General features: G+C 41.2%; 2 protein-coding genes across 3 annotated transcripts in view; one reads left to right on the top strand and one right to left on the bottom strand.

Moving 5' to 3' along the window:
• IPPK (inositol-pentakisphosphate 2-kinase) overlaps nt 1–18,935 on the top strand; it is a 59,397-nt gene extending 40,462 nt beyond the window's left edge. For both annotated transcript variants that reach the window (XM_070794302.1, XM_070794301.1), the window contains 2 exons: nt 13,593–13,672; nt 16,266–18,935. In XM_070794302.1, coding sequence (XP_070650403.1) covers nt 13,593–13,672; nt 16,266–16,491 — 306 coding nt within the window. In that variant the 3' untranslated portion in view covers nt 16,492–18,935. The remainder of the gene's footprint in view (nt 1–13,592; nt 13,673–16,265) is intronic.
• Nucleotides 18,936–18,959: 24 nt separating this feature from the next.
• Nucleotides 18,960–27,970, bottom strand: part of CENPP (centromere protein P) — a 235,314-nt gene continuing 226,303 nt past the window's right edge. The window contains exons 6-8 of the mRNA XM_070794303.1: nt 20,687–20,766; nt 19,440–19,531; nt 18,960–19,097 (exon numbers count right to left, since the gene is read on the bottom strand). Of these exons, the coding sequence (XP_070650404.1) occupies nt 18,967–19,097; nt 19,440–19,531; nt 20,687–20,766 (303 nt within the window). The 3' untranslated portion in view covers nt 18,960–18,966. The remainder of the gene's footprint in view (nt 19,098–19,439; nt 19,532–20,686; nt 20,767–27,970) is intronic.

Below are 27,970 nucleotides of genomic sequence, written 5' to 3'. Positions count from 1 at the left end.
AATGATATATATATCTATATATCTATACTTATGCTTGTACATCTCTTGATTACCGTTGCTTTTTAATAAGTTTTGAAATTGCTCTTTTCCAATATTGTTTTGGCTATTTGGAGCCCCTTGTAATTCCATTGTGAATTTTAGAATCAGCTTGCCAAGTTCTACAAAGAAACCAGCTGTGACTGTGATAGGGATTGTGGTGAGTCTGCACTTTGCTTGCATAGTATGTATGGCCATCTTCACAACAGTAAGTCTTCCAGTTTGTTCACATGGGATGCTGTTCCATTTATTTAGATCTTTGTTTTTATTTCAACAATCTTTTCAGAGATACATTCTGTACTTTATTTATTCCTGAATGTTGTGTTTTTGATGCTGTTGTAAATGAAGTTGTTTGTTTTTTTATATTGATTTTGTAGCTTACAACCTTGCCAAGTTTATTAGGTTTTAAATGAGTTGTTTTTAGTGAATTCCTTAGGATTGTCTCTATAGAAGATCATTTAGTGATAGTTTTTCTACTTTCTTTCCAATTTGGTGGCCTTCTACGTCTTTTTCCTGCATAATAGCACTTGGCTAGAACTTGTAGTGCAGTGTTAAATGTAAGAACAGACATCCCTGTCTGATTTGTTACTGGTTTCTGGGATAGTGTTCAGTCTTTCATCATTATGTATAATGTTAACTTTGGGCTTTTTGTATATTGATCAGGTTGGAGAAGTTCCCTTCTTAATTTGTTGAATGATTTTATCATGAAAGGACGTTGTATTTTGTCAAACGTTTTTTCTGCATCAGTTGATATTTATTATGATATTATCGTGTGGTTTTTGTTTTTTATTCTATAGATATGACATATTCATTTTTGGATATTAAAACCAACCTTGCATTCCTGGGATAAACCCCACTTGGTCATGGCATATAAGTCTTGTGTATTGCTGGGTTCAATTTGCTATTATTTTGTTGAGGCTTTTTGTGTTTGTACTCATAAGAGGTATGGATCTGTAATTCTGGCCTTGTCGAATGAATTGGGAAGTATTTTTTCAGCCTGTTTTTTTCTGGGGGTTGGGGGGGATTTGAGAAGGATTGATGGTAATTCTTTATTTGATGGAATTCACTAGTGAAGCCATCTGGGTCTGGGCTTTTGTTTGTTGGTAATGTTTTGATACCCAGTTGAGTCTCTTTACTACTTATAGGTATAATTTTGCTATCTATTTCTTCTTGAGGCAGTTTTGTTATTTCATATCTTTTAAGGAATTTTTCCATTTTATCTAAGTTGTCTAATTTATTGGCATATAGTTTACAGTTTTCCTCTTCTTGAAGTATATCCTTTAGAAGTTACATTAGTGAATATCTTTTGGTAAATTATCTTTGTATCTGTTTATCTGGATATACAGTATTTGTATTTTATCATAGTTTTAAAAAGTAATTTTTTTCTGGGTTTAAAGAAAGGCTTGATTGTTTTTCTCTTAGCATTTAATCATTTTATGCAATATTACCTGACTGTGGATGTTGCTGCTAAGATGTTTTCTGTTTGTCTAACTGCCTTTTCTCAAAGGTGATTTTTTTCCTCTATAGTTGCTTTTAAAGTCTATTTATTTAATTTGACATTTTAATGCAGTGTGATTCAGTGTGGTGTACTTTTAATTTATTTTGCTTGGTTTGTGTTGTGCTTTCTGTATTTGTGGATATGTCTTTTATTAGTTCTGGGAAATTCTCAGCCATTTTCTCATCAGATATTCTCTCTTCTCCATTATCCTGTTCTTTTCTTCTTAGACTCTATAATTAGATATATAGCAGACCTCATTTTATCATTTTCTTTAGTTCTGCCTTCCAGTTCAGTGATTTTGTCTTCATCTTTGTCTAATCTGTTAATTTATTGATCATTGAGTTTTCCATTTCAGTAGGTATACTTTTAATTTCTCAGAGTTCTGTTTGGTTGATTTTCACATCTGCTTGGTATTTTTCATAGTTCCTTGTTGCTTGCCCATTTTTAAACTCCATCTTTTATTTCTTTAATGAATAGATATTTTATATTCTGTATCTTAAAAGATACAATAAAACCTTGGAGGTTAAAAAAATAATAATCTCTTGTTATTTTGGCCAGCTCATCCATGCTGCTTGGGTTTTTAAAGTTGTATGATCATGAGCTCATGTTTGTTTGACCTTAATCTATGAGAATCCTGGGGACCTAAATAGGGAATGCTTTTCTCCAGAGAAAATATGGATCTTTGGCTTAAGGGGGAAGTCTCGGGTTTAGATGCTGTACTCTAGGGCTTATTCCTAGAAACCATACCTACACTGACGTTGCCTACAGGGCAGCTCAGCCTTCTCTATTGCTCTTTGCTCAAACCTCTAGTTTCAATTCTTTTGGGACTGACAGTGAGAAGAGGGGATTGGGTTGGGGATTTCCCTTACCTTCTGCAAGCCTAGCAGTGCATTAACAGTGTTAATAGGGATACCATTGTTTTGTCGGAGGGACCTTGGAAGTTCTCTATACTCCCAAAAGTGTTGTTCTTGTTAGTGTGGTCATATAACTAATTGTAATTTGTTTGAGTGTTATCTTTAATTTGTTACTATTAAAAATAACGTTTACATTTTGTTACTTTAACCCTTGTGCACTTACTCATAATCTGCCAGTGAGATTTTTAGAAGTTAAAATGCTAGATTTATTTTTGTTAGATCCTGTCATATTGTCCTCCTGAAAAAGACTTTGCCAATTTATGTTCCTTCCTGTAATAGTCGAGGGCCCTGTTTTCCACATGCCCTCAAAAATAATTTATATTTTTAGTATTTAAAATTTTAATTTCTAAGCTTTTTATTCATTAACCACTTGTATTGTGGAATACAGCAACATATAAAAGTGCACAGCAAAAGATGTACAGCTCAATTATTTGTCATAAAGAAAACTCTTGGAGAACTACCAGTTAGGTTTGAATATGAAATACTGGCAGCTAATTAGAATCCCTGTTGGTTTCCTGTAAGTTATTACTCTTGCATTTTTCCCTCAAGTTAACTATTGTATTGGCTTCCATACCTATATTTTAGTTTATGTGTTTGAACTTTATAATTACAGAATCAAGTATATCTCTTTTTTTTAAAGTTCTGTATGACATGTATGAAATTTACTAATATTATTGCATGCATTTCCATATTTTCATTGTTTCATAGTGATGTATTTAAATGGATATGCTACAGTTCACCCATTCTATGGTTGACAGATATTTGAGTTGCTCCCAGTTTGACTGTTACAAATAAAGGTTTCGCAAAACAGTCTTGCACAGATCTCTTAGTGAACATGCACATACATTTCTCTTGGGTATATTCCTAGGAGTGCAATTTCTGGGCCAGAGATGTGAGCATATTCAGCTTTAGCAGATACTGTGAAACAGTTTATATTCCCTACAACTGGCTAAGGTAGTTTGACAGGCTAGGGTAGTTCCTGTGGCCCCACACCCTCTCTGCCACTTGTTTGTGGGTCTTTTTAATTTTAGTCATTCTGGTGAGTGGGTAATAGTGGTTTATTGGGCAATGAGATTAAGCACCTTTTCATATGTTTATTGGTCTATTTCCTTTTCCACGAGGCACGCATTTAAGTCTCTTCCCAGTTTTTTTTTTTTTTTTGGTAGGGTTGTCTTTTTCTTATTGGTTTGAAGGAATTCTTTATGTGTTCTGGAAAGAAGTCAAGAAGTCCACTGTCAGATATATGTGTTACAGATATCTTCTTCCACTAGCCATTTTACTCTCTTAATGAAGTTTGTCCCTTTCAGAAGGGAAGGTCATAAGTTTAAGATTAATTTACATCTTTTTCTTTCTTTAGTAGTCTTTCTCTGTGTTTTATCTACCTTAAGGTCCTCCAGATATTTGAGAAACCTTATTGTTTTGCCTTTCGCATTTGGTAGATACTTTTGCAGTTGATTTTTGGTGTGGCATGAGGTAAGGTTTTATTTTCATATGACATTGTCCTAGAGTCTTAGGAATTGTCCTGATCACTATAGAGTCATAATTAATCTTTGATACCCAATAGGGTAAATTCTTATATACTTTCTTCAAGAATGTCTTTCCTTTAATTAATGCCTTGGCTCTTCTTGACCGTTTGCTTATCTATATAAATTTTAGAATCAACTTGTTCAAAAAAGAAACACTTCCCACAGATATAGAGAACAAATGAGTAGTTACCTGTGGGGAGAGAGATGAGGGACAGGCAAAGTAGGGGTGGGGATTAAGAGGTACAGACTACTATGTATAAAATAAATAAGCTACAAGGATATATTGTACAACACAGGTTATATAGCTGATAATTAATAATAGCTATAAAATAGCTATAAATGGGGTATAATTTTTTTTAATTTAATTGGAGGATAATTACTTTACAGTATTTTGATGGTTTTTGCCATACATCAACATGAGTTGGCCATAGGCATACTATCTTCCCTAGTGACTGTGTCAATTTACATTCCCACCTACAGTTCAAGAGGGTTCCCTTTTCTCCACACCCTCTCCAACATTTATGCTTTGCAGACTTTCTGATGGCGGCCATTCTGACCAGTGTGAGATGATACCTCATGGTAGTTTTGATTTGCATTTCTCTAATAATGAGTGATGTTAAGCATCTTTTCCTGTGTTTATTAGCCATTTGTGTCTTTTTTGGAGAAATGTCTGTTTAGGTCTTCTGCCCACTTTTTCGTTGTTTCTTTTTCTGGTATTGAGCTGCATGAGCTGCTTGTATATTTGGAAGATTAATTATTTTTCAGTTGTTTGTGACTCATTATGTTGTATACCTGAAACTTACATCAGCTTACATTGTACATCAACTGTACCTCAAAAAAAAAAAAAGAGTCAACTTGTTCAGTTCTACAAGGGAAAGCAACAACAAACCTGTTGGGATTTTGATTGATTTGGCACTAAAATGATGAAAAGAGTAGATACAAGATTGAGTCCCCAACATGGGCATTTTCTTTTTATTAGGTATTATTTAAAATCTGATAAAAACATTTTATAGTTTTTTTTAGAGAGATCATATATTTTACTAGATATATTTCTAGATATTTGATGGTTTTAGATATAGATTGTATCTTATTGTTTCACTTTAAGTGTTTATTGTGGATATATAGAAATGCAATTGATTTTTCTACCTTGATGTGTTTTTTATCTGTCAGGCTTGTTGAAGCCACTAATTCTAACTATATATATAAAATATTGTTTGTGAATTGGATTTTTTTCCTCTTTCTGATATGTATACGTTTTACTTATTTGTTTTGCCTAACTAATTTCTGATAGTGGAAATTCTAGTTTTGTTCCCAATCTTAAAGAGAAAGCATTTACCATTAAATTATTTACTGTAGGCTTTTTTGATGTTTGGTTTATTTTTATTTTTTTAATAATTTTATTTATTTATTTTACTTTTGGCTGTGCTGTGTCTTTGTTGCTGCACACACGGCTTTCTCTAGTTGCAGCGAGCAGGGGTTACTTTTTGTTGAAATGCATGGGTTTCTCACTGTGGTGGCTTTGCTTGTTGCTGAGCATGGGCTCCAGGGTGCATGGGCTTCAGTAGCTGCAGCACTGTAGTAGTTTTGGTTGCCAGGCCCTGGAGCACAGGCTCAGTAGTTGTGGCGCACGGGCTTAATTGCCCTGCACCATGTCAGATCTGCCTGGATCAGGGATCATACCTATGTCTCCTGCATTGGCATGAAGATTCTTTATCACTGAAACACCAGGGAAGCCCTGGTTTACTTGAAAATAAATAACCTTTATCAAATTGACGAAGTTCCCTTCTATTCCTGATTTGTTAGGAGATTTTTTTAGGAGTGGGTGTTGAGTTATTCCATGCCTTTTCTATTCCTATTGAGAAGACCATGTGACTTTTCTATTTTCTGTTAATGTGGTTACAGGTATACCTCAGAGATATTGTGGGTTTGGTTCCAGACCACTACAATAAAGCAAATATCTTAATAAAGTGAGTTATGTGAATTTTTTGGCTTTCTAGTGCATATTAAAGTTATGTTTACACTATATTATACTCTATTAAGTATACAATAGCATTATGTCTAAAGAATGTAGCTAATTAAAAGATACATTATTGCTAAAAAATGTTGACCATTACCTAAGCCTATAGCAGGTAATCTTTTTGTTGGTGGAGGGCCTTGCCTCTGTGTTCATGGCTAATGACTGATCAGGGTAGTGGTTGCTGGAGGTTGGGGTAGCTGTGGCAATTTCTTAAGATAACAATGAACTTTGATGCATTGGTTGATTCTTTCTTTGATGAATGATTTATCTGAAGCATGAAATCTCTTTGAGAGTACTTTACCACAGTAGAACTTCTTTCAAAACTTGGAGTCAGTCCTCTCAAACTCTGCCACTGCTTTACCAACTAAATTTATGTCATAGTCTAAATATTCTCTTGTTTCAGCAATCTTCACTGCATCTTTACTTGTAGATTCCATCTCAAGAAAACAGTTTCTTTTTGCTCATCCATAAGAAACAAATCCTTATCCAGTAAAATTTTATCATAAAAATAAAATTTTTATGATGTGCAATGCAGTCACATCTTGAGGCTTCATTTCTAATTCTAGATCTCTTGCTGTTTCTACCACATCGACAGTTACTTCTTCCACTGAAGTCTTGAACTCTCAAAGACATCCATGAGGGCTGGAATCAGCTTCTTCTAAACTGTTATTGTTGATCTTTTCACTTTGTCTCATTAATCATGAATGTTCTTAATGGTATCTAGAATGGGGAATCCTTTCCAGAAGGTTTTCAGTTGACTGCCCAGATCCATCAGAAGAATTCACTATCTGTAGCAGCTACAGCCTAACAAAATGTAACTGGTAAGACTTAAAAGCTGAGATCACTCCTTGATTCATGGGCTATGGAATGGATGTTGTATTCAGTTCAGTTCAGTCGCTTAGTCGTGTCCGACTCTTTGTGACCCCACGAATCGCAGCACGCCAGGCCTCCTTGTCCATCACCAACTCCCAGAGTTCACCCAAACTCTTCTGCATCGAGTTGGTGATGCCATCCAGCCATCTCATCCTCTGTCGTCCCCTTCTCCTCCTGCCCCCAATCCCTCCCAGCATCAGGGTCTTTTCCAATGAGTCAACTCTTTGCATGAGGTGGCCAAAGTATTGGAATTTCAGCTTCAGCATCAGTCCTTCCAATGAACACCCAGGACTGGTCTCCTTTAGGATGGACTGGTTGGATCTCCTTGCAGTCCAAGGGACTCTCAAGAGTCTTCTCCAACACCATAGTTCAAAAGCATCAGTTATTTGGCGCTCAGCTTTCTTCACAGTCCAACTCTCACATCCATACCATGGATGTGGAAAAACCATAACCTTGACTAGACTGACCTTTGTTGGCAAAGTAATAATATCTCTGCTTTTGAATATGCTATCTAGGTTGGTCATAACTTTCCTTCCAAGGAGTAAGCATCTTTTAATTTCATGGCTGCAATCACCATATGCAGTGATTTTGGAGCCCCAAAAAGCCTCCTGATGAAAGTGAAAGAGGAGAGTGAAAAAGTTGGTTTAAAGCTCAACGTTCAGAAAACTAAGATCATGGCATCTGGTCCCATCACTTCATGAGAAATAGATGGGGAAACAGTGGATGTTTTGTTAGCTGGCATGAAAACATTGTAATCTCATTGTACATCTCCCATCAGAGCTCTTGGATGTCAATGAGCAGTAATATTTTGAAAGGAATCTTTTTTTTCTAAGCAGTAGTCCCCAACAGTGGGCTTAAAATATTTAGTACACTATGTTGTAAACAGATGTGCTGTCATCCAGGCTTTGTTGTTCCATTTATAGAGCAAAGGCAGAGTAGATGGAGCATAATTATCAAGGGCCCTAGGAATTTTGGAATGGTAAATGAACACTGCTGCTGCTGCTGCTAAGTTGTTTCAGTCGTGTCCGACTCCGTGCGACCCCATAGATGAGCCCATCAGGCTCCCTCTTCCCTGGGATTCTCCAGGCAAGAACACTGGAGTAGGTTGCCATTTCCTTCTCCAGTACATGAAAGTGAAAAGTGAAAGTGAAGTTGCTCAGTCGTATCCGACTCTTAGCGACCCCAGAGATGGCAGCCCACCAGGCTCCTCCATCCATGGGATTTTCCAGGCAAGAGTACTGGAGTGGGGTGCCATTGCCTTCTCCGAACACTGGCTTCAATTTAAAGTCACCAGTGGCATTAGCACCTAACAAAAGTCAACCTGTCCTTTGAAGCCAGACATGGACTTCTTTCTAGCTATTAAAGTCCTAGATGGTATTTTCTTCTGATACGTCTGTTTCATCCACAATGAAAATCTGTTGTTTAGTGTAGCTTAACTTTCATGGATTATTTTAGCTATATCTTTTGGATAACTAGCTGCAGCTTCTACATCAGCCCTTATTGACTCATCTTTCACTTTTATGTTATGGAGATGGCTTCTTTCCTTAAACCTCATGAACTAATCTCTGGTAGCTTCAAATTTTTCTCGCAGCTTCCTTACCTCTCTCATCCTTAATAGAACTGAAGAGAGTTATGACCTTGCTCTGGCTTAGACGTTGGTTTAAGGAAATGTTTAATTGGTTTGGGCTTCCCAGGTGGCACTAGTGGTAAAGATCCTGCCTACCAATGCAGGAGACATAAGAGATGCAGGTTCGACCTCTGGGTTGGGAAGATCCCCTAGAGACGGAAATGGCAACCTGCTTCAGTATTCTTGTCTGGAGAACTCCATGGACAGAGGAGCCTAGCAGGGTACAGTCATGGCAGGGTTCTCAAAGAGTTGGACATGACTGAGCGACCAATGCTTTCATGTTCTGTGATTGGTTTGATCTTCTATCTAGACCACTAAAACTTTATATCAGCAATAAGTTGTTTTGTTAGCATTTGTGTGTTCACTGGAGCAATACTTTTAATTTCCTTCAAGAACATTTCCTGTGCTTTCACAACTTGGCTGTTTGTTGCAAGAGGCCTAGTTTTTGGTCTATCACAGCTTTCAACATGCCTTCCTTACTAAGCTTGATTATTTCCAGGCTTTGATTTAAAAGTAAGAGACCTGTGACTCTTCCTATCACTTGAACACTTAGAGGCCATTTGTAGGGCTATTAATTGGCCTGATTTGGCCTAAGGGAATGGGGAGCCTGAGGAAGAAAGAGAAATAGGGGAATGGCCAGTCAGTATTTGCAGTCAGAACACACATTTGTTGATTGTCATTTTATGTCATTCCAGTTCCTGGTGCTCTAAAACAATTATAATAATAACATCAAAGGTCACTGATTACAGATCATTATAACAAATATAATATAATGAAATTTTAAATAGTGTGAGAATTACCAAAGTGTAACAGAGACATGAAATGAAGAAATGCTATTGGCAAATGGTGCCAGTGGACTTGTGTGATGCAGGGTTGCCACAAACCAATTTGTGAAAAAACACATCCGTGCCCTGTGTCCTGCCCCTCTGGCTTGCTCCACTGGCTCCCAGCTCCTCCTGGCTCTTTCCCTGCTCCCTCTGACTACAGCTCTGGTGCGGCGCCAGTGGCAGAGATCAAGCCCTGAGCCTTTGAAGTGGTAGCACTGACTCCAAGATCCTAGGCTACCAGAGAACTAACCCTGGGGAGTATCACAAAGGAAACCACTTGAATACAAGACCCAGCATCACCCACCACCAGTAGCACCCTGTGCAGGATGCCTCATCTAAACAACAAACTAAACAAAAATACAAACCTAGTCATCAGCAGACAGGATTACCACCTCACTCAGCCTTCATCAGAGGAAAAACAAACAAATAAACAAAAACTCAGCACAAATCTCACCCTATACAAAGCTTACAACAAACCACTGGACCAACCTTAGAAGGGCAGAAACCAAAAGGAAGAAAGAATTCAACCCTGAAGCCTGAGAAAAGGAGACCTCAAACACAGTAAGTTAAAAAAAAAAAATGAAAAGGCAGAGAAATACTACACAAATGAAGAAACAAACTAGAAACACAGAAGAGGAATAAATGAAGAGGAAATAGACAAACTACCTGAAAAAGAATTCAGAATAATGATAGTAAAGATGACTGAAAACCTTGAAAACAAAATGGAGAAAATGCAAGAATCAATTAACAAAGAATAAACTTACAAATTATGAATTTGTATTATGAATTAAAGAATAAACATACAAACAACACAAGTACTGAAATTAAAAGTACTCTGAGTGAGTGAGTGAAGTCGCTCAGTCATGTCTGACTCTTTGTGACCCCATGGACTATAGCCTACCAGGCTCTTCTGTCCATGGGATTTTCCAGGCAATAGTACTGGAGTGGATTGCCATTTCCTTCTCCATTGGATCTTCCCAACCCAGAGATTGAGCCCAGGTGTCCCACATTGAAGACAGACGCTTTACCATCTGAGCCACCAGGGAAGTAATCAGTAGCAGAATATCTGAAGCAGAAGAATGAATCAGTGAGCTGGAGGATAAAATGGTGGAAATAACTTCTGAAGAGCAGAATAAAGTAAAAAAGAATGAAAAGAAGTGAGGATAGTCTCAGAGACCTCTGGGACAATATCAAACGCACCAACATTCAAATTATAGGGGTCCCAGAAGAAGAAAAGAAAAAGAAAGGCTATGAGAAAATTTTTGAAGAGATTATAGTTGAAAATTTCCCCAACATGGAAAAGGAAATAGTCAATCAAGTCCAAGAGGCCCAAAGAGTCCCATTCTGGATAAACTGATGGAGGAACATATCATAAGACACATACTAATCAAACTAACAAAGACTAAATACAAAGAAAGAATATTAAAAGCAGCAAGGGACAAGCGACAAGTAACATACAAGGGAAACCCCATAGTCTCCAGTTCTCTGAAGTTCTCAATTTTATTTCTTTGAGCCGAGCAGCATGTGTGTGTGTGGTACCTCTGATACCTGGAGTCCATGATACCAGATACCTCTTTCTACCATTGTGGGTTTTGGGGGGGTTCATTTGTGTGTGTGTGTGTGTGTGTGTGTGTTTTGCTGGTTTTCTCTCATGGCATCATCTTTTGTGCCTGGGTAGTTTTGCCTGTGTGTCAGAAACTGTATTTGTATAATTAGTTTAGAGATAATCTGAGGCCTAGGATGTTATCTTCTTCTAGAGAGAATTTTAGGTTTGCTTCTGTCAGGGACCTGGGAAGCATTAGCAGGCTGGGGCCATCTTAATCCAGCTTTGGTGACTGTTCTCTTTGAAGCAGAGTTGCAGTTCCTGGTAAGGCCTGTTGACTTCTGGCTCACCCTGTCTAAAGCTGCAACATTTGGATACTAACCCAGAGCAGGGATTCATCATGGTTCCTGTCCATGGCCCTGAAGGTTAAAGTGTCTCTTGGCTGGCCTTCCAGAATTGTCATTCACTCCCTAGGCAGAAAAGGTCTTTGTCCTCCCCATGGTTAAGCAGTTCTCACTGGTCTTGTGACCTCTGACTTCAAGCAGGTGTTTTTGATATTTTGTTTAGCTTTTTCTACTTCAGCAGTTGGGTTGGCCCTGATTATACTCCAGCATTGCTTGAAGTGAAAGTCTAGACCTTTCATATATATATATAAATAAAAGACACTTTTGTGATGAAAGCAAAAATTTTCACAGTTATAATTTGCATTTCCTTGATTAGTAGTACATTTGAACATCTTATCTATGTATTGGCTATTTTTTATCTTGTCAATTTCTTTGGTCCATACTTTTTTGATTAGTTTTCTTTTTACATATTGATCTAGCATTTCATATATTTTTAAAAAATTTTATTGAAGTATTGATTTATATAGTGTTAATTTCTGCTATACAGCAAAGTGATTCAGTTATAAATGTATATAGGTTCTTTTTCATATTCTTTCCATTATGGCTTATTAAGGATATTGAATATAGTTCTCTGTGATATACATTGTTGTTTATCCATTCTCTAAAAATAGTTTGCATCTGCTAATCCCAAACTGTCAGTCCATCCTTCCCCTAACCCCCACTCCTTTAGCAACAGCAAGTCTCTTCAGTATGTCTGTGAATCTGTTTTTTATAGATAAATTTTTGTCATATTTTAGACTCCATGTGTTAAGTAATAAACCATATGGTATTTGTCTCCTTCTGATCTACTTGACTTAGTATGATAATCTCTAGTTGGATCCATGTTGCTGCAAATGGAATTATTTCATTCGTTCTTTTTTATGACTGAGTAGTATTCCACTGTATATATGTACCACATCTTTATCCATTCATCTGTCAATGGACTTTCAGGTTGTTTCCATGTCTTAGGTATTGTGAATAGTAGCACTTTATATATATATTTTAAATGTATCTTGGCTGTGTAGGGTCTTAGTTGCAGCACAGATGTCTTCATCATGGTTCATGGGCTCTCTACTTGTGATAGGCAGGTTCCAGAGGGTACAGGCTCAGTAGCTGACCCTCAGCATGTGGGCTCTTAGTTCCCCGACCAGGGATCAAACCTCCTGCATTGGACAGTGGATTCTTAACCACTGAACCACTAGGGAGATCTTGTATATATTCTTGATGTTGATTATTATATGCTGCAGATATTTTCTCCTATTCAAGTTTCTATATTTGGATTATAACTATATCAAAAAAAGCTTTTTATTTTTAGGTATTCAGATGTCTTTGTCTTTCATGGCTTTTATGTTTTAAGTCTTGCAGATTAGGATGTAATATTTTATATTTTGTTTTTAATATTTATCTCTGTAATTGTTTTAGACTGGATTTTTGTGTGTATATATTGTAAAATACTTGATTTCTTAGCTAAATGAGTATTAGGAGAAGAGCTTCTTTTTCCTCCTACTGTAAAGATTTTTGCAGGCCACACTTGGGGCCACACTTGTGTAACCCACACTTGGGGTTCTCCCCTCTTTCCCACACATTCCTGCCTTGTGGAATGAAGCTTGAATGTTGTCTCAGGGCAGTCCTCTTGATGTGTTTCATTGAAGGAAATGACTGAAAGGGAGACAAGAAGTTATGATCTGCCATCACACAGATGTTGAGGCTAGTGATAATGTGTAGGGCCCACTTTTTTGTAACTAGTTTATTTCTGTAAAAGTGAGAGCTGTGCAGTCTAAAAACTTCAAATGAGACTTTCCTGGTGGCGCAGTGGATAAGAATCCTCCTGCTAATGCAGAGAGCATGGGTTCGATCCTTGGTCCAGGAAGATTCCACCTGCCACGGAGCAACTAAACCCATGATCTAGTGCCCGAGACTTCCAACTACTGAGCCTACGTGCCAGTTTCTAAAGCCTGCATGCTCTAGGACTCACAAGCCACAACTAATGAGCCCCTGTGCTGCAACTACTGAAGTCTGCACTGCAACTAGAGAGTAGCCTCTGCTGTTTGCAACTAGAGAAAGCCCACGTGCAGCAACAAAGGCCCAGGGAGATACTCGCTGCTGTCAGTGTGGCTACTGCTTCTTCTTACAAGGTGGACTGATTTCTTGCTGAAGTCCTAGGTCTCTGGAATCAGGGTCCATACACTGCCTACAGTGAGAGGTCAGAGGGCGGGAATGGCCTCTAAGGAGCCCTTTGGGCCTGGGTCTTCCTAACCCACCCCTGATCTGGGACCAGTTCCCGGACCTCTCCAGTTGGGAAAGGTATGTGTGGGGGTGCCATGGAACTGACTTCTCCTTCCCTGCAGGTTCAGCAGTACCGGGTTGCCATGACTGCAAAGGACTGCTCCATCATGATTGCACTCTCTCCTTGTCTGCAGGATGCAAGGTGAGGCACCTTCCGCTATGTCACATGTCCTTGGTCTAGTAAGATTCTGTGGCTTGGCAAGAGAGAGGCCCTTGAAGGATCATGTCTATAAACAAAGGCCAATTTCCAAGGCCTACTTAATACAATGGGGATTATTAACTCTTGCTCTTTAGAAGATTGTAACAAGTCAAAAAGACATTTTTGAGAATAATTTTAAAAGCTTGTTCTATTAAATTCAAGATTACTACTGTTTTCTAAGAAAATATCTCAAGGACTTTAGAAGCAGTTTAGATGTTGTGGTGCAAATACTTTTCTGTCAAAGAAAACCCCAAGTTTCCATCATGGCTCAGAGGCCCAAGAAGCTGTAGGTTACTCTAGGCCTTATTTTCCTTCCTTTTTCCAGGTCCTGATGTGCCAACCTTTATAGTCATTTCAAAGCCTTTAAAACAACATTCCATTGTTCTGTTTCCTCTTTGCAGCATCTCTCCCAGGGCATCATTATCCAATCCTATCTCTGCCTAGGAATTCAGGATGAACCTGATTAAATTCTCTCATTGATAGCATTAATCTTCAGGGTGCCAAACCCCACACACGGTTTTGTGGAATGTTCCATAATCTTCTGATGGGTGTTCCTGGGTCGAGGTGACCTTGTAACTGGCTGCCAGCCACTCGGTTTTTTGATGCTTTTGAACTAAACATTCCTAAGAGTCCTGCTTCTTGGCAGGCATAGGATTGTCCACTTTCTGATAGGAAACACGGAGGGACATTTATAGGGCATAACTGAAATATTTTTTAAAAGAGTTGTTTAAAAAAAAAAAGTTGTTTAGTTGAAATCTCTCATTATCCCCTAAGAAAATGCTCCCAGTGCTTAGCAGGAATCCATTTGGATTAAACTAGTGTTGTTAGGTGAGAGAAAAGCACACAAATGTTACTATCTATCACCCTTCCTGAAGGAAGGATATAGTCAGGATACAGAAATGTGATGGGGTGGGGGCCAGAAGTCCTGACACCCTTGACCACAGCTGGTCAACAGAAATGGACATGTTTGGAGAGGAGTGAGGATGTTTGTCCAGAAACTTCTGAACCATGTGGGTACCTGTGTCATCCACAGGGTAGAGAAGCATTTTAGTTATCAGAAGACTCAGATCTGGGCTCACTGGGAGCTTGAGGCTGACCAGTAGGCTCCTCAGGAGTGGCCTGCACCATGCTGTCACCAGACTCTGTGTGATGGATTCCTTTCTTGATCCACGTCATCTTGTCAGGTGTTGGTTCTGATGTGATGTGTGGTTTCCTATAAAATGTGCAGCCCTGGTGAGGGCCAGAGATGTTCACTGTCCTAGCCCAGGTGCATGAAGCTTGGGTTTCAGGCCCTGAGAGTGAGACTCAGAAGCAAGACCTTAATTTGTATACATGTTCTCTGCTGTTCAGAGGGAGTAGCTAAGACCCCAGCAACTGAGCCAGGGATTCATTTTTCTTATAAACAGTATTTCTGAGCAGGAATTGAATGAGAGTCTAGGCCTTAATTAGGTTATTAGATAGGAATGTTTTTATCTGCCTTCCCTCTCCCAGGCAGGACCTTTAGAAATTGGTATTTTATTTATTTGTTTTTAATAATGTCTAAATCTAGAATAGTATGCATGGAGAAACCAGAACTCCTTAATACTTCTCTCTCGGGCTAAACCAAGCTTGTATAATGTATTTAACCAATCATCTGGATGCACACTGAGAGCACTTTGAGAGCTAAGTGGTATATACAGAAATGTTAGTACAAAACTCAGAACTAGCCTGCAAGTGTTTTGGTTGTTGCTGTTGTTCTAAGTCATGTCTGACTCTTGGTGACCCTATGGACTGCAGCATGCCAGGCTTCCTGGTCCTTCACTATCTCCTGGAATTTGCTCAAATTCATGTCCATTGAGTTGGTGATGCTATTCAGCCATCTCATCCTGTTGTCCCCTTCTCCTTCTGCCCTCAATCTTTTCCAGCATCAGGGTTTTTTCCCAGTGAGTCAGCTCTTCGCATCAAGGGTTTTAAGTACAAGTAATTGTTTATATTTTGTTATAAGCATACAACTATTCCAATATTTAGAAAAACCACAAAGCCAAACCCTAAGAAACAAAGTAGAAAACATTACAGACACAATTTGAGAATAAAACATGAAACCAGACCTCTCTTTCCTAATGTGAAAAAGCATAGAGGAGCAAGAGTTTCTCACCAGACATGGGAAAAGATACGTAAAGAGAAGTCTGTTCTTAACATTTTATGCATTTGGCTGTTGTATGGCTAGATCTACTTTCTTTTTCTCAGGTTTTGTAATACTTGGCTCATGATAAGTAACATTTTTAGCCTTTGTTTATACTACTGGGATATGGGGAATATCAGTTGCATAGTCTACTTAATTGCTTTTCCATCTTTCTGCACTTTAACCCTTTCTTATCTGGTGTGCTGGTAGGTATCACAGTAGGTGCCTCTCTTGCAGAAGCTTCAAGCATGAGGCATACAGATGGCACAGATAGAGATGGAATGCATATAGATGCACAGAACGGGTGCTCTTTGTGAGCTGAGTTGAAAGGATTCGGGAGGTTTGTGTATTCTGAAATTGCTCTTTTGCTTCCAGCTCCGATCAAAGGCCTGTTGTCCCTTCATCGAGATCTAGGTTTGCCTTCTCTGTGTCTGTGCTGGACCTGGACCTCAAGCCCTACGAGAGCATTCCTCATCAGTATAAACTGGATAGCAAGATAGTCAACTACTATTTAAAGACCGTACATGCCAAAGATGCCACCGTGATGTCGACAAGGTTCAAGGAAAGCGAAGATTGCACGTTAGTTCTCCATAAGGTCTAACCTTTTTTCTTGTAGTGGCTTTGAAACTTGAACACAGAATGTGAAGTTTGAATGATAGAGCTATTTTCTGTTGTGTAGGGTGACTTCTGGCTGTGAATGTTTTTGCTTTTCAAGCCCTGTTCAGGTGGGACTGCCTCTAGGAGACATGGAATGCCCTATTAGAGACAGCTTCCAGGACAAGGAATGTTGGACATGAGCCCAGCAGTGTGCTGTGTCCCTGGAGGCCCCCCTGGGCAGTTCTCCCTTTCCACCCAGGGTTCACATCTAATCTCTAAAAAGCCTTATAAGACCCCAGGTTTGGATCTCCTACCACCAGAATCCTAACATAGAAAACTTGAATTGTCACATACACCTTACAGTTGGACTTTGAAGAAAACACAGATACTACTGGAACGTTCCCAGCTGAGTTACCTGGTCACTCTTCCAACACAAGCCGTGTGTCAGCGCAGGTTTAGTAGTTCCCTGCTGTGGAGAGCACTGAGTTGCTGATGTGGACGTCAGTTCTGAGCAGCGGACTCACAGTCCGTGTGGAGGTGCTGGACCCACTGCTCTGCTCAGGGTCAGCAGGGAGCGTGGGACTCAGGGCAGGGGTAGACACCACTCATGCGAGCACTGACTTTCTATTTTGTGTTGAATGATTTTATCTTTAACTTTAGGGGAAACAAGGTATCCTTTCCCACCTGAAATTGCTGCTGTGGAAGCTGAAAGCAGAGCTGTAACTCTGAGCTGCTATGCCCAGGGTGGGTGTCGTGGGGTGCCTGTGCGTCTGCCAGTTCTGTGTTCTGACATTTTTGGATGTTTGGGAAACCTCAGCTACTTCTGCCAGGGCCAGCATCCTGATTCGGGTTTCACTAAGATGTGTGGTGTTGGTGGCCTTGAGTAATTCTGGACCACCTCCCCATCGGGGCTGCCCACAGCCCTGCTTCTGCATGACGAGCGACGCCTGGCTGGCACCAAGAGGGTTCTTGTTGGGGTCACAAAAGCGTGCCCAGCTGCTATGAAAACTGTTGGGAATCTTGGCTTCAGTTTTTTATTCTATGGTAGGTTGTATAGATTATTTATATCATCATTTTGAGGGACTAATGAAGGCTTATTGTAATATAATAGTGAAACCATGAGATTGTATGAAAATACTATACAAAAAATGAGAATATTTTGCTGATTATAATTTTTGTGGGGAATTTTGTGATAAATTGAGAATTATGCTTATTTGAATCAAGCCAGCTCTTCTAGAATTTATTCTTCAGTCCTGTCCTACCATTTACTTCTTACTTCTTCACTCAGAGGTTCAAAAAGATACTCAAATAACACATGCCTCTCATTCATGTGGGATGCTGGGTACAGGGCTTTGGAGATTCCACACATAGGGGTGTGCATGGAGCCCTGTTCTCATGGTCAAGTTGCAGGCTCCAGAGTGTATGGAAGTAGGTAGCTGCCAGAGTTGTTTTGGCCTGAGGTTGTTCCTTGTTGCTGGCCTGGGGTGAGGATGGTCTTGCCCAGCACCAGGGTATGCAGGGGATCCTGAATCTCTTGTGTGTGGAGCTCTGAAACCCCAGCCCCTCAAGGAGGTAGGCTGGGCAGCCTCCTGTTGCCTATTCTGACTGGAGTGAACAGTCTGAAAACAATCACCCTCTATTTGAGGGAAAAAAATTAAAGATGAGTATGTCTTGCTAGAGGGTCTTGACTCAACCCTTTGCACTTCTCACACTCCACCTCAGCCCCTTCCCTGAGGCTTTCATTTGATGGAAACAGTGTTTTCACCCATTCTACTTTAAACTGGCGACTCAGGTCAGTGCAGCACTTAGGACTCTGGGGGACTTTAATGAAGACACTGTTTCTTCTGTGCAGAGGGGCCGGGGGGCTAAGGCCCTGTGTGAAGGGACAATGCCGTGTTTGCTGTCTTATTGCATTTGTTAATGTTAACCACTCTACTTTTTTGTGAAAGACCATGAAGAGTGAATGTCGGAGGACTTGCTGCTGAGAGGTGCTGTGAAAGCCTCCAGTGCTGCTTCTAGAGCCAGGAGGTGAGGAGGGTGGTGTGGCTCCCCTGGGGTGTCTGAGGAATGTAAAAGAATGAGGCTGCACTGGTAAGCCCTCCAGGAGTCCTTCAGTGGTGGATGGTAGGAGGAGGGCCAGCCTTTGAGATGGTGCCGCCTCTGCCCTTAGATTCATACCAAGGTAGGGGCATGGTGGCTCCCCATATCCCAGGATGGATAGCCACTTATGTACTTTCTCGGATGTTGAGTTTACTTTTAAAAATACACTATATGTGTCACTTGTTTGGTATTTTGAATTTAAATAACTGTATTTATTTTTCATGTCCTGACAACTTATATATAATGTGCCATAATTGCATAAACATGTTCTAAAGGTAAGGTTTCTAAGTGGAAAAGAGCAAATGTTTATATTCAATAAAATCACACACCTCCAGGTGCAGCATCTTACTCCTACGTGTAGTTGTTCACTGTTTGGGAATTAGCTGCTTTCCTCTGCGCAAAATGATTTAATCAGGCTTTCTAGAGTGGCTTCAATGCCCAGCACGCCCAGTAGGGTTCGGAAGCTGAGAGGAGCAGTTTCTATGACTCTGTTCTTGTCCAGTTCCAGGGCTGTAAAGAAAATAAACCGGGTAAGACACTTCACCAAGACACTTCCCTCATTCTCAACTGGCTGCACTGAAGAGAAGCCAGGACAACTGAATCACCTTGACCCAGGCCCCTCCCCGGTTGCTGAGGCAGAGACATCAGGCCCTCACAGCCTGGGGGGGCCTTACAGGGGCAACCCCACTTCCATGTGCTTTTTGAGGGATTATGGACAAAAAAATATTTTGAAAACCTATTTTAAAAGTACATGAGTGAGATTTTTTACTTTTGATTCTTGCCATATAAAACCAGATGAAATGAGCAGGTGTTTGTGTTGAACACAGTGAGAAATCACCAGAACATCTTTACCTCGCAACGGCACTTTGGTGAGAAGATCCAGCTTTGGCAAAACCTTCCCTTCTTCATCTATTTGTATCCTCCAAACAATGACTAGTTCAAATCTGAAAGAGGTAAGATCATTGCTGAGTGCTTTAAAAACCAGACTAAACTGTATGCAGCATTTGACTCTCTCTAGAGGAGAGGATGCCTACATGGGCAGGAATGCTGCTGTCTTCCCAGTCACCCTTGGAGTTGCTGCCCTTCCCCAAGGCTGTGTTCAGACTCCCTTGATCTTAAAGACCCACAAGTGAACAGGGAGTATGGCCAGTTAAACATGAGAAGATATTCAGCATCATTAACATACAGGAAAATGACCACAGGGAGTTACTGTTTTGTGCCCACTACATGTTAATGTGACCGTACAAGTGAAGTACAGGATATCCAGCAACGAGAACTTAAAAGATTACTGGTGGGAAATACGAATTGATAAACTACTTTAAAAGGAATTTGGCAGTGATAGCTGAATCTGCCCTATGACCCAGGAATTTCATTTCTAAGTATATGCTTAAGAGAAGCCTGTGTACTCGTGTGCCCAAGGACATAAACAGGAATGTTAGAAATAGTGGAAGATAATGATAACCCAAAGGCCCAAGACTTGAAGAATGCAGAAATACATATATTCACCTAATGGAGTGTAAGCAGTGAAAATGAATTAGCTACAGCTATAGGCACCACCACAGGTGAATTTTGGAAATAATGTTGAATAACAAGGCATGTTCCAGAGGCTTACATAACCACACCATTTTAAGGCTTGGAACGAAACATCTGTAGGCGCAGGTCACAGAAGCACATCCTGCCCACATGCACATAAAGGTACCCACAGTGGGCGGAAGGGGACCTGGGTGACTTCTCCCCTCACTCAGTACTTGCAGACTCCCCACCTTTCTTGAAATAAGTCGATGAAAATAGAACTCCACCCCTCTGGCCTCCCCTCCTTGGCTTCCCCTCCCTAAGGACTCCAGCAGTGAGACCAGCACCTGCTGGACTTTTCCTCATAGATCCCATTTGTGTTTACAGTTCCCACGTTCCCCTCCTCCCTCACCCAGCAAGCTCCCCCTGGTGCTCTCCTGCCATCGCTGCTATCTGTTATAACTCCACAGACACATCTCAAGATGTCAGTTAGGTGGTTTACATTTGTTTTCTACTATTTATAATCGTTTTTAACAGGAAAGAACTGTCTGGGTTGGGGAGGGACTTGGTGGGGCCTGTGCACTCACCCAGGTTGACTGGGGTTCCTAATGCCCATGCAGCTGGAGGAGGCCCCCTCTGAGAGCTGCACAGCTTCTGGGTACTTTTCCTGTGGGGAGAAGAAACAGAGAAATCTGTGGGGTGTGTCTTGCATTCCCTGAAAATCTTAATTATCAGGCGTGCCACTTTCTCATCTAGGCATCATGGCATCCTGGCCGTGGCCATCCGCTCGTGGCTTCTGTGCTCATCAGCCCTGCCTGTTCTAGATCTCTACTGCCACACAGCCTCCTGGATTCCACACTGACAACCACCCAGTGTTAACAAGTTACATGACTGCATTCTGATTTTCCTGGCTTGTCTACCCAGGGCCCTGCAGCATTTGGCCAACATACTTCCTCTGTCTTGTCTCGTGACCTGGACAGCTTGCGGAGGCTGGCCACACATGCTGGCCAGCTGCCTCGTGAAGGTGATGCTGATCCTGATGACTGAAGTGAGGTGCTACATGCCAGGTTTCTTATTGTAAAGCAAATACTTTTCTTCAGAGCTTTAACATTTGGCCCAAAAGCCTTTCAAACTGAGGTCCGTGGGCTTGCCGCTCCAACAGTGGGTACTTCCACCCTACCTTCACACTTGCTGCTGAATGGCCTTGGCCCGCAAACTGGTAACTGCATGCAGACAGCTCCTGCACAGCCAGCGTGGGGCTACCTGAGCTCTCCTAGTGACCTACGGGTCTCACCAGGCATGGTGTCTGGGAATTCTGGGTAATAGGTTTTCAGAAAGCATGCTCTGCTAGAGCTCAGCTTCATGATGAGATCATGTACTGTTTTAGAGTTGAAAGTATTCTCTCTTAAACGAAAATGAAGTAGAATTTCACAAATTTCTAGGGGTTGGCTCCCCCCGACCCCATGTAATAGTTTTGGAACTGTCTGCTTCTTTCTGTTATTTGTAGTGGGCCCTGGGAACCTCCAGTATTAGACTTGACTTGTAGGTCATTAGAACAACAAAGCTTTGCAGGAATCCAAACAGAATGTTTATAACAGAGTAATGAGTGGCTCTGTCTTCAGTTCTTGGAAAACTTTTTTGTTTGTTCTTATAAGAACAGATTGTGGGGTTGGGGTGATATGACAGAGACTTAAAGTAGGCTCCACAGTGAGATTTCAAGTTCCACAAGGGACAGCTTTTGAAAGACATATTTTCTTTCCCTCTTCTTACAGCTCTTGCTATAGAAACAGACACCTGGGCTGATGCTGAAATCAGATGTAAGCCCTGCCACGTCCCAAATCCAAACCTACACCCTGCCCTGAGGGCCACCCTAAGCCTCATGGAAGGACAGTGAGGTGCAGCTTCATCTGAGAAATGCTTGGTCTAGCAGCCAATCAGACAGCCCCCCTCCCCCTGCAAGACAAGGGACAAGACTGGAACTGTTGTGGGCAGAACCTATGGGCTTCAGAGGATGGGGCCTTCCTGAGGCCACAGGTACTTGAAGGGCTGAACAAAATAAGCTCCCTCAAATGAGGTCTTGTGGGGACAAAGTTGTGTCACAACTTTTAAAGGACCAGCCCACATATCAGTGAGCTTGTTGCCAGCGTGTGAGGCCAGTGCTCCCAGACCCGTGTGTGAAAGATGCTGATGGAGCAAGAACACATCCAAACACCAAGCCATTCTGACCAAAGGCTGGGGTGGGCCTGGTTTAAACTTACAGATGATTTCTAATTTCAGAGAAACAGTTTTTATGAGAAAATGTATACCTAAAATTTTTAAATGGAAAGTGCTGGCTGGTTTTTAAACCTCAGGCTCTTCTAAATTAATAACAACTGTATGAGGAATGTAAAGGAGAACATGTGACTGTGGCAGTATAACTTCCAGGCTGAGCTGAAAGCACGTGGCCTGGGCCAGTTCCAGCGTGAGGTCCAAGGGCTTGGTCTGCCTCCAAGCAGACCTCAGCCTCTCTAGGCCTTCTTCTCATGAGCAAAAGGAGGGTTTAGATTAAAAGCTTTCACTAAAAAAAAAAAAAATAAATAAAATGTACTCCTTTTAGTTTTTAAAATAAAAACCAAAAGTAGAAATGCTGACATTAGGAAGAGATCGGGCATTTCTGGAGAGCTCTTAGGGACTTGTGTGGAAAGTTTCCTTTTATACAAGTTAATAATATTGCCCCATTTATCCAGCTTCATTCACTTGCCTGGTGACCTCAAATATTCAAAGCTGACAGGAAGAAAGCAACTAAAGGCTGAAGAGGAGCCCAGAGACACAACATAAACAGCAAAGTCTGGATACCATTGCTGATAGTTAGAAATACAAAGCGTGGGTCTCATCGACAGAGTGTACGCATACAGGTGGCCTGGAGGGAGAAGACAGAGAAGTTGGAAAAAGTGATACAACTAAATGCAAAGTGGGTCTGAGGTCACGGCCAAATATCAGTACATTTCAAAAGCAATTAAAAGTTCTACATATTACTGTATTTGACATTCAGAAAAGACAACAGAATCCCCAAGAAAGGATTAAGATGATGAACTCAGATAAGGCAGCCATCTGGCCAGTGTGTTTTAGAATATTTAACATGAAAAAATAGCTGCACACACACACAAAAAGGTTGACAGGAAAGTTATCAGCCTGACTTGGAAATCACCTGAGACACTTCACGTTCCGCCACTAGTAAAACTAAGGTCCGGGCCTGGAACCTAAAGGGAGCAAATGGGAGCCTTGTGCTTCACAGTGTTGTTGGGAAGGCTGGAACAGGCTGCGTTGTGCTGATCCTGTACGTACACTGCGCCTGTCAGTCTTTCACAGGAAGTTTGTCCTAAGTGGTGATTCAGAAATGGATGTTTAGAACTTTCCTGGTGGTCCAGTGGTGAAAGACTCCATACTCCTGATGCGGGGGCATGAGTTCAGTCCCTGGCCGAATTAAGATCCTGCATGATACCAGGCTCCTCTGTCCATGGAATTTTCCAGGCAAGACTACTGGAGTGGGTTGCCATTTCTTTCTCCAGGGGATCTTCCCAACCTAGGGATCAAACCCAGGTCTCCCGCATTGCAGGCAGAGGCTTTACCATCTGAGCCACCAGGGAAGCCGCATGATACACAGTGCAGCCAAAAAAAAGGGGTGGGGGTTGTGTGTGTGTTTATTTAGCTGCTTGCCATGTGTCTGGAGTCTGCAGTCAAGAACTCTCCTGGTGTTTATGATAGAAAAAATGGTAGCCTTGAGAAAGCTGGGAATTTGTTATTCATCCCAGTTTTGTACCTGAGACCCACTTTACTGTTGGAATGGCTGCTGGATGCTGGTCCAAAAGGAAGAGAATTTTAAACAGAACTTTAGAGAAAACCAACCATGTATTACGGATCAGTCATACTATCCTAGTTTACTCCCCCCTGCCACTTAAATAAATGGAAACCTTGAATCTTGAGCTTAAATGTATCCTTGAGTGTTCACAGATATCTAGAGCAAGTGGTAGTCATGATACCCCTCATCCCTGGACACTCAGTGGCATTTCCCCAAACAGGGCCATCTTCCTGCTTTACCAAAACATAACATTCCAACCAGAAATTTTCAGATGTTCCCAGCTCCCTCCTGTGACCATCACACTCTCCCCGCCCCAACTGCCCCAGGCAGTTTTGGCAGTTTGGAAAATGAGGCCTCTTGGGCCTCAGTCCACGTCTGATGTCTCCTCATGATGCCACATTGGGAGTGCTCCAGAAATGCTGCTGTGCTTCTGGGGTGACCCAAAAGCCACCCTTTCCCCCCTGTTATTGGAATTTTCCAAGGGGACATCATGAGACCAGGCCACTGTCTGGCTCCTCAGACATCCACTCATCAGCCTGGGCCTGCTGGTGCCTCAAAGCTGAGTCAACCACACAAGGGGTGCCAAAGGGTGACTGTCTCCATCATTCCTTCCACACTGGCAAGTAGATTTTCACCAGAAAAACGAGCTTTTACTTCTCCCTTATTTATTTTCTATCAGCACTGACTCACAAATCACTGATTTATTCAACGTATATCAGTGTTTCTTTAGGAAGCTGATGGTATTTAGAAACCAAGACCTAGGCTCATTGCTCCTGGGGCTTTGGTGGCTTCCAGGCTCTCTCAGGGGTAAGAACTTGGTAAGACAGGTTGGTGTGACACATGCACGAGCATGCACATACCATAGCCCTTTGGGAATCCTTCTGCACACGCATATTAACAAACAAGCAGGTGATGACCTCAATACCTCTATCCACACCCCAGAATTTTCTAGCCTTCCTTCTGCAGCTATAAAATCACTCTACTCCTAGGAAGGAAGAGAGCTTACATAAATAATCCCCTTATACCTTCCCTGTTTAGAATGGAAAGGGGAAATTTAGGCAAGCAAAATCAATCAAATATATAGCCAAGAAACATACACCCTGCAATAACTCTGAAGGCAAGTGTACCCGTAAAAGATCTACTGCATTAAGAGTACTAGACAATAAACATCACTTCAGGTGGGGATACAAGTCCAAGAAGTAGTTCTTAAGATTTTTAAGACTGTCATTTTCATTCTAACTAACTGGGTAGCAACTGTACTTTTGTATGTAGTCTGTTCCCTTCTAGACTAATAATTAAAAAGCAAGGCAAGTTGGTTTCTTTTACAGTAGTCAGAAATGATAATTAAGAAGCTGAACACACACACACACACACACACACATACGTGTAATAATCAGCACTAGAAACTCTTTAAATTTCACAACTTTCTCTTCATACAGTTTTTAACATGTAATTGTGCCAGCAAAATAATGAAATGCAGGCAGATGATGAAAGTAATATTCAGCTATTCACTGGTAATTTTATTGTTACTAATAAAACTCTCACTATTTTATATATCTCAAAGTAATGTGCAAAGCATTGAAACTGATCATAATTTAAACTTACTATGGTCTGGGCACTTCCCTAGTGGTCCAGTGGCTAAGACTCTGTGATCCCAATGAAGGGGGCTTGGGTTCAATCCCCGGTCAGGGAACTAGATCCCACATGCTGCAACTAAAGACTGCACATGCCACAGCTAAGAGCCAGCACAGCCAAATAAAAGAGACTTTTTTAAAAGCTAAAAAAAAGAGAAGTTACTATGGTCTAATTTGAATTTTTTCATAGATTCACAGACATTTTGCGCTTTTAAGGTGTTTTCTCTTTCAAAAGACACATTACACATCCACACTGGCACATACGATTTAACAGCCAAAGCCTCTGACTGTGTGGATCACGATCAATTGTGGGAAATTCTGAAGGAGATGGGAACACCAGACCACCTGACCTGCCTCCTGAGAAATCTGTATGCAGGTCAGGAAGCAACAGTTAAAACTGGACATGGAACAACAGACTGGTTCCAAATAGGAAAAGGAGTATGTCAAGGCTGTATATTGTCACCCTGCTTATTTAACATATGCAGAGTATATCATGAGAAATGCTGGGCTGGAAGAAGCACAAGCTGGAATCAAGATTGCCGGGAGAAATATCAATAACCTCAGATATGCAGATGACACCACCCTTATGGCAGAAAGTGAAGAAGAACTAAAGAGCCTCTTGATGAAAGTGAAAGACAAGAGTGAAAAAGTTGGCTTAAAACTCAACATTCAGAAAACGAAGATCATGCCACCTGGTCCCATCACTTCATGGCATATAGATGGGGAAACAGTGTCAGACTTTATTTTTGGGGCTCCAAAATCACTGCAGATGGTGATTGCAGCCATGAAATTAAAAGACGCTTACTCCTTGGAAGGAAAGTTATGACCAACCTTGATGGCATATTAAAAAGCAGAGACATTACTTTGCCAACAAAGTTCCGTCGAGTCAAGGCTATGGTTTTTCCAGTGGTCATGCATGGATGTGAGAGTTGGACTATAAAGAAAGCTGAGAGCCGAAGAATTGATGCTTTTGAACTGTGGTGTTGGAGAAGACGCTTTAGTGTCCCTTGGACTGCAAAGGATCTAATGAGTCCATCCTAAAGGAGATTAGTCCTGGGTGTTCACTGGAAGGACTGATGCTGAAGCCGAAACTCCAATAATTTGGCCCCCTGATATGAAAAGCTAGCTCACTGGAGAAGTCCCTGATGCTGGGAAAGATTGAGGGCAGGAGGAGAAGGGGACGACAGAGCATGAGATGGCTGGATGGCATCACCGACTCAATGGATGTGGGTTTGGGTGGACTCCGGCAGTTGGTGATGGACAGGGAGGCCTGGTGTGCTGCGGTTCATGGGGTTGCAAAGAGTCAAACATGACTGAGCAACTGAACTGAACTAACAGTTATAGGCCCCATGTCCTTAATATGCATTAGCTCATTCAAAGATGACAGCAGTCATATGAAGCCATTGGTATAATGCCCATTTAAATGAAACTGAGGCTTAAAAAAATTAAGATACTTGCTCAAGATTGCACAACTAGTAAACAGATTCAAAACTAAGGCAATCAGATTCCAAAACCTGAGCTAATAAATAATACTACCATTTCACATTTCCAAATTCAACTATAGTTGTAATACAGAGGCCAAGTGTGATTACAATCAACTTGTAACATAATTCATGCTGGCAACTGATTTTGAAGGTACAAACAAAACCATTTTGATTGGGAAACACAATAGCCCCTAAAGGTTTGTTCACATATTCCATATGGTATAAGACTTACTAGGTCCCTAATGGTAACAGGCTCCTGATCTAGTGCAAGCAACTTGCTGTGCGTATATTTTTTGGCTGCCCTATGTGGCTTGCTAGGTCTCATTCCTGGACCATGGATTGAACCCAGGCCATGGCAGTGAAAGCCCAAAATCCTATCCACTAGGCTACCAAGGAACTCCCCTGTGCCTCTTTTTTATTAGAGGTTCTTAGTTTTCTCTCCAGAGGAGTGAGGTTGCATTGCAGAGTCCAGGCCCCTTTTAGTAGTGCCAAGCTTTTTCACACAGGCCTTCTGTCAGGGCGAGGATGGACTGCCTCTCATATAGACTTTCTACTAATTCTTCTACCCACAGTCCCTCTTTCAGAGGTTCCAGAGAACAAATCGGTTGATTTGTTCCTTCCTCCAAGGAAGACAGCTTTCCCAGTGTCCTGCGTGCTGAGAGTCAGGCACAGCTGGAAAGCTTTGGCTTGGAGGTCATTTGTCAGTGGCAATGGCCCCTGAGGCCCTGCCCCCAGGGACGGTTCCCATACTCCCAGGGAAAGTCAAAGCAACCTCCAAACGACTGTTCCGGCCTGTTCCCTTCAGGGGTTAGGTCTCAGCTTTGTCTGGGCCTCATCAAACTATAATTATCTGCTTCCTGAATGTACTGCTGCCTTCCTCTGGCCTATCCTTCATTTTTGTGTATTATGTCTTTT

This window comes from Bos indicus, chromosome 8, assembly GCF_029378745.1.
Source record: "Bos indicus isolate NIAB-ARS_2022 breed Sahiwal x Tharparkar chromosome 8, NIAB-ARS_B.indTharparkar_mat_pri_1.0, whole genome shotgun sequence".
Taxonomy (NCBI): Eukaryota; Metazoa; Chordata; class Mammalia; order Artiodactyla; family Bovidae; genus Bos; species Bos indicus.
The sequence above is the reverse complement of the archived record's forward strand: the minus strand, read 5'-3'. Positions and strand labels throughout refer to the sequence as shown.